Here is a 13,339-nt window from a genome sequence, read left to right as displayed (position 1 = left end):
AAGCCCCATATACAACACAACACTTTTTCCCTCTTTTTTTGTGTGCAAGTTATGAATAAATCTCCTTAAAATCTGCCTTGAATCTGCTACAAAGTCACCATAAAAGGTCTGCAATAATTCTCCTCTTAAATCTGCTCTAATTCCTTCACAAAATCTGCCTTGATAATCTTCTATATTTCCTCCTCACACATATCTGCTTGTGAATATATGATATATCTAAATCTTTACCATCCACTCTCCTTTACAATTCTGCTCATACATACATTCTCCTTCACAAGTTTGCTCACATGTACATTCTCCTTCTCAATTCTGTGTATACACTCCTTTTCAAATCTTCTTATACATATTTATATCTCTGTTGTTATACTCAGAAACCTGCTTTTGAAATGGGCTGATTCATCATATTTTTTTCTTGCATTCAAACTCTCATCTTATATTCCTGTTATATCATGCCATTCCTCTCCAAGGGGGGCAAGTATTAAAAAAAAAGTATTCCTTCCAGGGGATGCAACTCTTCAAAAGGGCTGGCGTCCTATTAATAATAGATTTGATTTAATTTGATTTCCCTAGAAGGGGCAAACACTTCAAAGGGCTTGGCCTCTTGTTGTGGGTACTAACACGAGGTCAGCTTTTATCAAAACATTATAATTATTTATTTTAACAGCAATTTGTCAATGAGGTTGGCTAGCATGCATTCCTATTGAAATATAATAAATATTCTTCATGAAAACCTCATAGTCAGCCACCATTTGCAAAGGTAAATATTAATTCCCTAAGTTAGCAATTCAGGTACACGTACAGATATGGAATTGGGTATGGATTCGAGGATATGGCAAAAAGAAAATTCTTGGGTGCGGGTACATCTGTGTGTGTGTATATATATATATATATACTATGTCTATATTCGTATGGATAAAGCACCAATTTTTTTATTTGAATACATTTTCAGAAAAACATTTTCATAGGGTTTTCTTTACATGTCTTTTAAGCGAAGGCACACATTTATTTTGTCGTTGACTCATAGCTTCTCCAATCGCCTACTAGTGGCTAGGGCATTTCATTTGTGGCGTGTGATGGGAGTTAAGCGATAAGCCACACATTTCAGCTGACGGAAGTTGCAGTCACAATCCGTAAATTTCTTCAACAAAATTTCTTCAACCATGGGATCAATTCTTTAGTGCAGATTTCTTGTGTAGGCCTTTTGGGTAGGTGGTATACGCCTTTTGAAAGGTTCACTATTTTTTATTTATTGTAAGTTTTTCTTTAGCTCTTCCTATGCTTTATAACATTTTAAATATGTATATTTGTCTTTATAAAATATTAAATATTATTTTTATTATTATTAAAAAATAACATTTAATAGATTTCAATTTAGTGTTATTTAATTTTTACTTTTTAAATTATTATTCAGTAGATATAAATTTTATATTATTTTAGTTATTTATTAATATGAATTAATAATCTAAATTTAATTTTAATATATTATTATTTTTTAATTAAATTTATAAGGTGAATTTAATGTCGAATTTTTTATCCTTGTCGAACTTCATCCGAATTTTGTTGCCAAACTCAAACTCGATTTCGAACCTTGTGACTCTGTGTGTGTGTGTCTATATATATACTTTATCAATGTATAGCTATAAGAAGAGTGATACTCGTGAATCCATAATTGCCAATAAATATCGATAAATATCAAAAAATAGAATACTTTGATACCTCTTTCATAATTTTCAAAAATTAAAATACTCCAATCTCAAGATGACATTACACAATGAAAATTCAAATTATAATCGATTTTAATATTCATGTTTTTCTTCATCAGAAGCATCAAGGTGAATATCAACATTTGGTTCGATTTCATTTGAACCACTATCAATTGGATTGCCACTACCACTAGCTATGTCAAATGCAGGACCTGGTTCAATTTCATTTTTCAAACATTTGACAAAATGCCAAAGCACTAACAATACAAGGAAAGTGATTTCACAAAACATAAGCAAACAGCTGCTACATATGCATAATGTAAATTAACTGAAATCAATCTCATTAATGCTCATTTACTAACCCTGTGTGCATAGGTATAGCTCACAAATGTAGCTAAAATGGTAATTTAATTGCTTGCTTGTTGGCATATTCTAATAAAAATTGCTGCCACAAAGTTACGAGAGTGAAACTGAGGTTTTAATTTATGAAACTATCTTTGGGTATGGCCCTTGGTGCTTCTTGACTGCTTGGGTTCTCTGTGGATCCTTCACAAAAGAACCCCACAGAGAACCCAAGCACCCAGGAAGAACCCAAATTGTACATGTACCAAGTGCCAAGCTAAAACAAAAGAACCCGGTAACTTAGTTAATTCACCAAGACATTTTCAACAACAAGAATAGCACAAAATAGGGGAGAATTTGAGAACTAGATACAAAGGCATATCATCCATCCTCAAGTGTAGATCAACAGTGTGTCCATTTTTGTTTTTGTAATAGATTAGGCATTTTCCTTAGCAAGGCTATAAGGCTATCAAAGAAAATTTAAATTAATTTAATAAACATAACTCTGTTTTGGCTTTTGCATGATGTGTGTTTTGTTGGTATGAGTTGCTGCTAGGTTAGATAGTTATTCAATTGACTGCCTTACTATACTAAGTCATCTAGTATTGGAGTTGGCTTTCTTTCTAGGCGAAGTCTTTGGGGTGAGAGGTAACCACCAAAATCGTATTCAATAAGATTTAGTTTGTTGGGGAAATTTGCTATTCAAAGTCTCATGACAGAAATTCCAAAATAGGGTTTTGAGTTATGTGTATTTTGTTTGTGGTAATAAGCCTTGGAGGAGAGTTATTGCAATAAATAGTGGAAAAGGATTTTGAGCAACAATGAAATCAGATAGTTGTTGTGGGGTTTAACTGCAAAAGAATTCCTGAAAAACGATGAATCCTAAATCATAAATATGTTAGTATCTTAAGCTTAGTTACCAAGTTCACCTATTTGAGGCTTGTTGTTGTTTTTACTTTTTTATGCACATGCGAACACAGAATAAAATACCAAGGTATCTTATCCTCTCTTGAACAAAGTCTCTCATATGCTATGCTTCGCGATCAAATGAGACAACTCCAAGGTTACGAAATGTCAGGTCTTGACTTGTGGATAAGTTCAGTGGTTTGATGTGATCATGTTAGAATCACAAGGGGACTTACGTTGTACATGAATGCTCAATCTAATCATGCATTAGGATAGGTATGTCGATGACTTAGGATTTTGCATTGAAGTTCTTGATTCTAATCTTACAAAGATTTCTAAAGAAAGGACAAAAGGGAAAAGGATTTAGGAATTCTATTTTAAAGCCTAGAATGCAAGAAGTGAAGAACAAATTCAGTGGAATCAAACTAGGCAAGGTCTCACCATCAAGTCGAACAGATTTTGACACAAGCTTAGTGCAATCATCTAAGGTGTATTTCATAGATTTTCAAATTACTACCATCAAACATTGATACCATCCAAGTTGATGCATAACAATGGACATATAATAATTGAGGTTAAGCTTGCATAAACTTCCAATTGACCACACAAGGCACACTTACAATCAGCAAGAGGCTAGTCGTATGGATAAATGGATTCCATACAAAGACATTCAACAAATTCTTTCACTCAATCTAACAAACTTGAAAACAAATTGTAATCTAACTTGGAGGAATTGAGAACCTTGAATGCAAGACAACACTTAAACAAAAATCACCATCAAGTCGAACAATGATTTATATTCAAATTTGCAGCATCCACCAACAATTCTAATAAAACTCTCGCTTACAAGTGAGAGGCAATGGGTTTTATATTGAACCTCAAAAGAAATGAATGGCTCAGATTGATTCAAGATCAATGCGCAAGATTACAAGATAAAACCCTAATTAGGGTTTGTTACAACCACCATTACATTGGCCAATGAGAAACGAAGGTAAGTAAGATAAATAATATTTCATGTAGTGCCATGTGTCACTTATTCCCTCCTTGAATGAGCATTGACTTGGAACCCTTTGATTGAACGAATGGTGACTAGGATGCCACCTCAACCTGCCTTGTACGCTTAATCAATTTGCCTTGAACATTCTTCTTCTTCATAATGTTTGGAATTCCTCTACTTGGCATTTCATCCTAATGTTAAGGAATTCCATAAACTATTCCCTCCTTATGTTTGGAAAATTTTCCCAATCTTGGAATCTTCAAATATTTCCTTCCTTGGCACTCTTTGATATTATAATTCCTTAAGTAGTTCCGGATTTCATAATGTGGAATCGTTTGTGTTCATTTCTTGAACTTGCTTTCCTTCATTTGTTCATCATCAAGGTGAAGTCCTCTTCATGATTGATCTAGTGCACATCTTTCCCTTTGGAAATCCTTGTCCTAAAATCCTCTTCCAATCCTTGAAGTATTGATCTTCCTTATCCGCATTTGTGATGTTGTCTTGGCAATATGCATCCTCCTTCAAGCCTTGATCATCATGCTTCCCTTCCTCGTAACAGTCCTGCAAAACAAACAAGTATCGAACCAAAAACCTATGGGATAAACTTGATTTTAACCTTAGTGGGAAATTCATCCACATATGGACGGATCAGTTCTCAAAACATCCACATTATCCCTATTCATTCTTTCACTTGGTGGAAATTTGATGCCTATCTGGACAACTTTGTTATTGATTTTCATTTGAATTGATTTGTACCTTCCTTTGTAATTCCACCCTCAAGTGGAAATCTGACTCCCATCCAAACTCATTGTCCTTGAAAACTTTGTGTTGATTGGATCATCATTCGATGGAGTGGACATCTGGACACCATCAAGACTTTGTTCCTAACATTTGTCCCAACATGTGATAGGTAATCTTAGAAAATTGTAACACCAATTCTAGAAAATATGAAGGTCCGGATTGAAATCTAGAAGATTCTCCTCAAGAAAACCTGATTTTCATACTTAATTCAAGTCTGATCACAACAAATAAGTCTGAAGGAACCCTTGTAAACTTAGAAAATGTATGATTTGGTGCCTGAAAATGAATGTCCAGGTCTGAAAATATCACTTGGAGGTCTGAAAACACTCAAAAAGTGACTGATTTTTTATATCAAAGTTGTAGCAAAAGTTTGGTTATCTGAGGACTAAGTCTGAATACGCCCCCTAATGTCTGAAAATACTTAGAAAATGGTGTATCCAAGTCTGATTTTCTGATTCTTAACTCTGAATACACCCTCTGAAAGTCTGAAAATCGCTTCAAAAGTCTGAAGACACACTGAAAATGATGAAAATCTGGTGCAGGAGCACCTTGGACTTAGGCAATTTAGTTTTCACAATTTTGGCTTGTAGTGACCCTAGCCAAGTTAGTGATGAATAAGGACTCCAACAGGGTCCAAGAGTTAGCATTTTGTGTCAATGTAGGCCTAGGTTGTGTTCATACTACTTAGGTTTACATTTTTGTGTAAATAGTGAGTTTGAGTAGCCAATTGACCTTTTTAATGGTCAAAAGTGTCAAAACTTGGCACGAGCATTAGGTAGGGTTAAATAGATCTTGGACATGTTTGAAAAGTCATTTATGATGATTTGGAATAGGTCTTATAGTTTGAAAAGGCCAAAAGTGCAAAAGTTGTAAAGTTGCAAAAACTTGTCATGACAACTTTTGTTCTAAATTGGATAGCGATGAAGTTAGGGATTATCCAATGCCCTAGGAGGGCTCCACATGTGGGAAACCTATATATGCCCTCTCTTGCACGTTTACCAAGGTTGGTGAAGTGTGTAATGTAAGTTCAACAACTGAAACTACTCATTTTCAGTCTTGTTCGCAGCATTTTGGCTTGGTTTTTACTCATTTTGCAATTGAATATGGATTGAATCCATTGATACAGCAATGGATTGAGTTACTCCTGTGTGTTATTGAGTTGTTGGTTCAAGTTAGAGTCTTCTAAATACTATTCATTGGTGTTTTCTTGTTCAAGTTTGCAAACAGCCAATTTTGGCTTGTAAATAGCAATTTTCTTGTAAATATGGTTGCCCCATGAGTTCCACACGTGCTGCCATCACAGCTTGTTGGGACATGATGGGCAACCCTCTGTATAGTGTACATATGCAGGTTCAAGTGCTGGAGAAGAGCTTTGTTATGACTGTCACCTTATTCTAGGCGAGTCCAGGAGCAACCCGGGTAGAGGAAATAAGGTGAAAATGGAGTGTTAAGTGCAAGGGTGTGTGCCAAATCACCATTTCAAAGTTTGGAGGGGTTCATGGAGTTGGGGTAGAGTTCCCTGAGCAAGGAGAAGCTTTGACAAAGCCTCTTGATATCAAAACCCCAATTTGTTCATTCACTGCCAGTTTAAGGCCTAGTAAACCCTTCAAAACCCTCATTTTGGGGTTCATACATTGTATGGTGAAACCAAGGGCCAAAACCACAAAAATCCTTTAGGGATAGGTGTATCTTTGAAGAAAATCCAAACATATTTGGGGGTCATTTGAATCGTTTTCCCTCAAGCCCTAGAAAACCGGTTTTGGAGGCCTAATTAGGGCTAATTCCTTGTAGCCCTTTTCTAGGCAAGATTTTGAGATCGGTAAGAAAACTAATGATTGCAAGCCACTAAAGGACCCCAAATGCATACAAAACATGTTAGAAGACATCTCCACACCTCTGCATCATCTCACAATGGTAGGAGGTCAATTTGACACTTTGAAGCTAAGAAGCCACAATTGAGCATATGGGAAGCACTGTTAATTGGTAGCGTTCCTAATCAAAACACCTGAAGCATACACCTTAGAAAGGTGAAGAATCAAGCCCTGGAAGAGATTGAGAAGGACTTGGAGGTCTAGAGTGCAACTAGGCCTGGTGAGTTGGTGGAATTGAGCAACACCAGCTAGGTGAAGCATTGAGCGAGCTAGGTAAACCCTATCAAAATCAATGGCTAGAAGTCGTCACAGCCATGTCACATGCTTGCATTTGAATTATTTTGACCCTCAAAACTCAGAAATGGTCACATTTGGGCATAACTATGTGGCTGGAAATGAAGTTTCAATCTGAAGAGAGAATGTCAAAATTGGTGCCCAGAAGTATACCACAATGCTTGGAAAAAGGGTGTGGAAAAGTCTGATTTTTAGTTCTTAAAGTCTGAAGACACCCTTCTAAGGTCCAACAATGGCTACGCAATGTCTAAAAACAACCTGCAACTTCAATAAATCATTCATTTAAACATGTTGCAATCATAGGAAACACCTGTATTTGATGGATTTCACCTTCCCAAAGTGAAATTTGTCAAATATGGGCACAAACAAAGGGCTAGTAAAAAATATCTAAGTCTGAAGACAAATCTGAAAGTGAAGTTTCAGACTTAGATCAGCAATAGAAGCTCCAACAAATGCCCAAAAAACTCATACGGATGATGCACAATTGAAATTTCCCAAGTGTAGAGGTGGCTGGAAATGAAGAATAAGTCTAAAGACAACCTGAGAATGGAGTTTCAGACTTCACACCAGCAATGGTGTACTCAGAAAATGCCTCCAAACCACTCTAAAATGACTTCCAAACAATATCGCCCAACTGTGAAGAAAGTTGGGAGTGAAAAGTTAAATCTGGAAATAAGTTCCCAGCCAATAATGGAGGTCAAGTAGGGCCCAGTAATGGTGAAATTATGCAGATCCAGTCACCTCCCTATCACAAGTACTTAACTCCAAATAAGTGGAAAAAATCTCCACTTTAGCCAAAATCGCCCAATCCCAATAGTGGCCCCAAACTTAGAAAGCTCCAAATCGCCAACAATGGTGGGCTGACCAGCCACTTAAATCGTTGTAGTTCCTCCTCTAAATGGGGCGCCAAGGCTGAACTAGACAAATCTGCAACTTCAACACTTCAAATGGTGTCCAATGGACACTTAGATAAAAATCGCCCAGCTGGAATCAATAAATTACCTTCAATCTGCCACTTAGAAATCACCATCAGCAAATATATTATTATTTTGAATGCTGGCTGAGCATACTTATACAAGTTTTTGCCTTGAAACTTCACCACACAAGCAATGTGGGATAAAATTTTGCCTTTATAACAGCTTGGTGGAAAATCGCCCCATGTCTAGATAAAACTCCTCATTAAAAATTATCATAAATCATTTCAACAGCCACCTGAGGAAAATCGACCCCCATCTAGATAAAAATCCATTAAACTTGTTCACAAACTGTCTTGGGGAAAATCAATCTTCATCAGGAAAAGAAATTTCATCCGGATCAAAGATATCTACACTCCAGGGGAAAATCGAGGGTCATCAAGAGGATTTCCCATACTTAGTCAAAATTTTACCTCACTAGTGGAAAATTGCCCCATGTCTCGATAATGAGCGGGGGAAAAATTAGATCAATCAGGAATCCAGTGGAAATTCACCTCCCATCAGGATTTTGAGTGAGGGAAAATCATGGGTCATCGGAAATGTGGGGGGAAAAGCTCCTCCCATCAGGATTTTGACATTTTGACCCTTAGAACATGGATTTTCGGGAATTCAACAGTTTAACCACTAAAAATCATTTGGACACTTAGAATTTTCAATAAAACGCATCGGGACTTGGGCAAATTTATCAAAATTTGAGCGAAACAAAAGGAAACCTATCAAGATAAAGTGCAAATTTGACTTGAATAGATTCCTAGGAGCGAGAAAATAACCCTTAAAGGACCTCTTGATGCTTAGGCACAAAACTATCACCGACTTACCACACTAAGATGCATTTACGCTCAAATGTCAAGGCAAAATTAAAACTCAACACTTAGCATGAATAAATCAAAACCCCAAGGCAACCCCTAGAATTAGGCAAAACTCAGGATCACTCTTAACATTTTGACATTTTAAAAACATGATCCTAATCAAAATTCAAAAACCCTCTCATAAGCAAAGGCAAACACTAGGAAATCAGGCAAAACTTGTACTCTAAAAGCGAAAAGTGGGGTCCCCATTTACAATGGGGCGATGTGTGAAGACGTCACAACAATACCCCTAACACAAATCGGGTTCGCGTGGGTCTTGGTTCATGTTGGGTTAATGCTGGATTCATCCCAGGAGCATTGGGTTCTCTGTGGGTTTGTGATCACGAACCCATAGGGAACCTAGGGCACCTAGGGTGAACCCTAGCTGAACATACACGAACTCAGGTGGACCCAGGTGATCAGCTAGGTTAAGTCACATCAAAGTGACTTTTAAACATTAAAAATTTAAAATTTTTTTGCCTTTTTAGATATTTCTTTAATTTTTTGCAAGTTCAGTTCAGGTAGGGTATGCACTCTCTACTCTCTAGTAAGTCCCTTGTTCAATAGGGATGGCGAAGCCAATCCGGAGGATACATGTGTGTGTGTGTGTGTGTGTGCGGACGAACCCAACCCAACCCAAAAACCCTAAAGGCAAAAAAAAATTGGCCCAAACCCACAAACCGGGTTCGCGTCCTTGAACCCACCCCCGAACCCGAAGCAGTAACTTAGATCTTAAGCTATAAATATTTAATGAACATAACTGCATAACATACATTTAATGAATAAAACAAACATAATTTTTTTATAAATTCATATGCAGTTAATATAAAAGCTTCATCCGTGCAGGACTCCACAAAGAGCATAAAATTGAAAATAAAACCAAAATAAAGAATTCATGGTTGTTAATGACATGAAGCCAGTAGTTATTTGTGCATAAAATAATTGCAGCAGGTTATACTCAAAAAAACCTCCCTAAAGCAGCTCAGATAACTGGTGCATGAATTTATAACAACTATGGTAATCGATGATACCACTTCCAAAACTCCGTCATTTTCACATTTACTCATCAGTCATCAATGGACAGAGAAGTAGAAGTAGAAGCTTCAGGGAATAATGGCAACCAGTAGACAGGAGTCCCCACACCCACCCACTTCACATATCAGCCCTCCTTAAGATATGTCTTTTAACCCATTGTGAGGAATAGGAAAACAGGGGCCCAACCTCTTCCTTCTACCCTACCCTTTGCTCCTATTTTCACTTTGCACAGATATCCTTTCTCGCTTTCGTTTTTTAGAAGCTATATCTGTGAGTCCCCTGCTTTTCTTAATATAGAAACAGCGACATATGGAAGGGTAAATCTAAAAACAATAACAAAAAAATAAAATTAGAAATTAAAAAGGAGACATTTTCTGGGTCGATTCTGGCAGATTCAGCATGGCTTTGTATGGGATGAACCCAGAATCCCCAGCCTACTGGACTTAGATATAGACTGGATATGAACCGGACCCAGATTTAGGCATGTCCCCTGAAAAAATGGCTACTTAAGATTAAACGTATTAACTGCAAAGAAGACTGAAGAAACTAGGGAATCTAAGGGCTGTACTCTTTACATGTTTCAATGAAAATCTAATAACGTAGAGCTCCCCTATGTATCCTTAGATGTGATGGCCAGGCATTATGCTTCATAGATTTGTGCTGCAAGACCCTCCACTATGTCCCACAAATCATTGTCCAACTGCCTGTGCAATATTTCTTCTCTTCTAAATCATGATATACATGCATATATACATCTATCAGTGCAGATGGTCATGCAAATTAAGGGTATGCCATTTATCAATTCTCTTTTTTAAGTATGACACATTCAGTATGCATTGCTTAGTTCTACAGTTCTACTATCTTCCATAGAAATTAACTCTTTTCTATGAGAGTCATCATCACCAAATACTAGCTATTTAAATAATAAGGAAAATATATTAGAAAGAATCACTAACCTTTAAGAGTCCCTGCTCCAAGATGAATCCCATTATCATTGGCACTGCAGTAAATACACCTATTTGGAACAAGAATTGAGCATTTAGAGCTGCCTCTAGTGCTGTGTCATCTAGTTCTCCAGCTTTTTTTGCAATAGCCTTATCCAAGCCAGAAAGAGCCTGCCAGAAAATTCAATTACATTCATACAGATCACAATTCGAATTTTATAGCAAACAGACCAATGTGCTATAAATTTTTCTATTAATTGGATTCACAAAACATTATAAAAGGATGTACTAATGTTTAATCTAAAAAATGAACCCATTTCAGGCTTCCCTACAATTAGACTTGGTGATTAGTATCTTATATTTGCTTCCATGGAAAATTGATAGGTTTCAGCATAGCAAACCAATTGAAACTGTCATTAGAACTGACAACTCTATAGTTTTAACAGTGACAAATATCAAGGATTTCATCACTCATCACCAAAAGATACCCACCAGGTATGCTTTGCCATAAAGAAAAATGTAAACGGTTAGGACTGTCATCTGCATCAAAAACCAATGGTGTAAAGTTCAGAAGTTCCTCTTCACAAATCTTCAAAAAATTGGAACCTTGAAAACCAACATGCCATTATGAAGTCCAACAAAGAAAATAAAACTCAGTGGTGATACAATGATACTAACCATTGTGCAAACATAAAAGCCAACAGTAGTAAAGTAGAATGACAACATCCTGAAGAAGTCAAAAAGCTGCCCAAGCCTATATACGTCTCTGCTCAAGACCTGCTCACCATTGCCACCAGCAACTTTACCCTCAAATAATGCAATCTGATTAAGTCCAACATCTCGTCCCTTTCCAACCTGTTACAAATGTTCCATTTGGATGTTCATATCTAACAAAATAACGAGTCATCTATTAGAAAGAGCGGATAACATTTACAGAAAAAAAAAACTACCTGGATGTATTCATGATGGGTGATATTTCCCTGTCGTAATGTAGAATTGAACCCTGCATAAATACATATTTAGCCACCATCTCTTTCATATATTCTTTTTTACAATTAACACATTCAGAAGATTTATTTAAGATTAAAAAAAGATGTAAGAATCTAGCACACTACTACTACTCCACCAGTCAAAGTGCAATCGGTTTTGCAAAGAGCCCTATTTAGATGCACGACCCCTATGCAAAGTATTCAACAAGAGGGAGATTTCTTGTGTTTATATGTATGGCAACCTATGCAAAGCATTATAGCATAAATCATGAAAAAATTGCAACTTCTAGGGACTCGGGCAACTTAAGAACTTTTCAAATGAAAATTTCTCAATTTTGTAGTAAGTTTGGCACAAATGATTTAATTGTAATTCAAATCGATCAAACTGCCATTTTTTTGCAATGTTCCACAGAGTTTCTTGATGCGGAAATGGGGGTACAGTGGTAATTGGGGTCTAAGTTTGGGAGAGGGGGGAGGGCAAGAGTTGTAATGTCCCCACTTTAGCAGTTGACCAAGTGTGTGTGTGTTAGCCTTGTTCTACATGGTCCTGAGGGCTAACGAAGGGTTTAAGGGGATCCTGGAGTGTTTTGGCTTAGTTATTTCCAGTTTGGGCCAAAACGAAGTTGATTTACTCAGTTTCAGGCATACTTACTATTTTTAGTAAGTCAGCAAGACATAGTGGAGGCCAGTTTTGGTGTTTGGATTTGATACTCCTCGGTGAGAGCTTTCCGACGAGCTATCACTCGCATTATTCGGAGTCCGATTGCTAATACATTTTAATGCCTGAAGTTTTATTAAAGTAACATTTAATTTAATTGTAAAATATTAAAGTGTTACTCTAATATTTATTTTATGAGGATTTGTACCCAAGGGAGACATAAGTGAATATTTTAATATATGTTTTATATTCCTCATCTTTTATCCCACATTGCCCAAGAGAGTTGAGTCGACCCTTGGAAAAAGAATAAAAGAAAATGTTTCTGGCTTCATTAGATATGTTGAATATGAGAAGAATTGGTATGTGTGAGTTGCAGAACCGTTCTTGGCATTAGAGGACGTCTATCCTCTCTTGTGACATTCTAGACATCATTCCCCTGGGGTTTGGCCTTTGGAATCCATTGCTATCAGCTTCATTATCAAGCAGATTGGGTGCATTTCCAGCTACAGGCAGATTTAATGTTTGTTCATATCTTCTTCCCTACTTGTCCGCTGCTTATGCCATTTTGAAGAGATGATTTTATGAAGATATTGGACCTATTGAAGACAAATTAATATTGCTGCAACACTATTCACGTGGGTACTATTCACGCGGTTACTATTCACGCGGGTACTATTCACGTCACTGTAGCAGCAAGATTGAAAATGATTGCTGGAGTATTATGTCAATAATGCTGGAATAATTAGTGAGTTGATAATCTGCCATGTATTTGATTTTATTAAAATCTGAAAATAACATCTTATCAGCAGTAGTTCAATTTTCAATTTGCATATTATTGTTGTTTCATTCTTGTCCATATTCTGTGATTTCAATTCCATGTAAAACAAACCAACATTTCATTTCCGGAGCCATAAGGGAATTTAAAACATTAAACGGAGAAATAAGGAGTTGGATGCAAACTGTTGGATAAAATTCCT

At 36.6% G+C, this 13,339-nt stretch overlaps 1 protein-coding gene across 1 annotated transcript in view; it reads right to left on the bottom strand.

The window, feature by feature from the left end:
• LOC131079072 (callose synthase 10) overlaps positions 1-13,339 on the bottom strand; it is a 184,562-nt gene that overhangs the window by 18,060 nt on the left and 153,163 nt on the right. Inside the window, exons 41-44 of the mRNA XM_058016962.2 lie at positions 11,666-11,718; positions 11,394-11,570; positions 11,208-11,255; positions 10,728-10,886 (exon numbers count right to left, since the gene is read on the bottom strand). Of these exons, the coding sequence (XP_057872945.2) occupies positions 10,728-10,886; positions 11,208-11,255; positions 11,394-11,570; positions 11,666-11,718 (437 nt within the window). The remainder of the gene's footprint in view (positions 1-10,727; positions 10,887-11,207; positions 11,256-11,393; positions 11,571-11,665; positions 11,719-13,339) is intronic.

This window comes from Cryptomeria japonica, chromosome 4, assembly GCF_030272615.1.
Source record: "Cryptomeria japonica chromosome 4, Sugi_1.0, whole genome shotgun sequence".
NCBI lineage: Eukaryota > Viridiplantae > Streptophyta > Pinopsida > Cupressales > Cupressaceae > Cryptomeria > Cryptomeria japonica.
The sequence above is the reverse complement of the archived record's forward strand: the minus strand, read 5'-3'. Positions and strand labels throughout refer to the sequence as shown.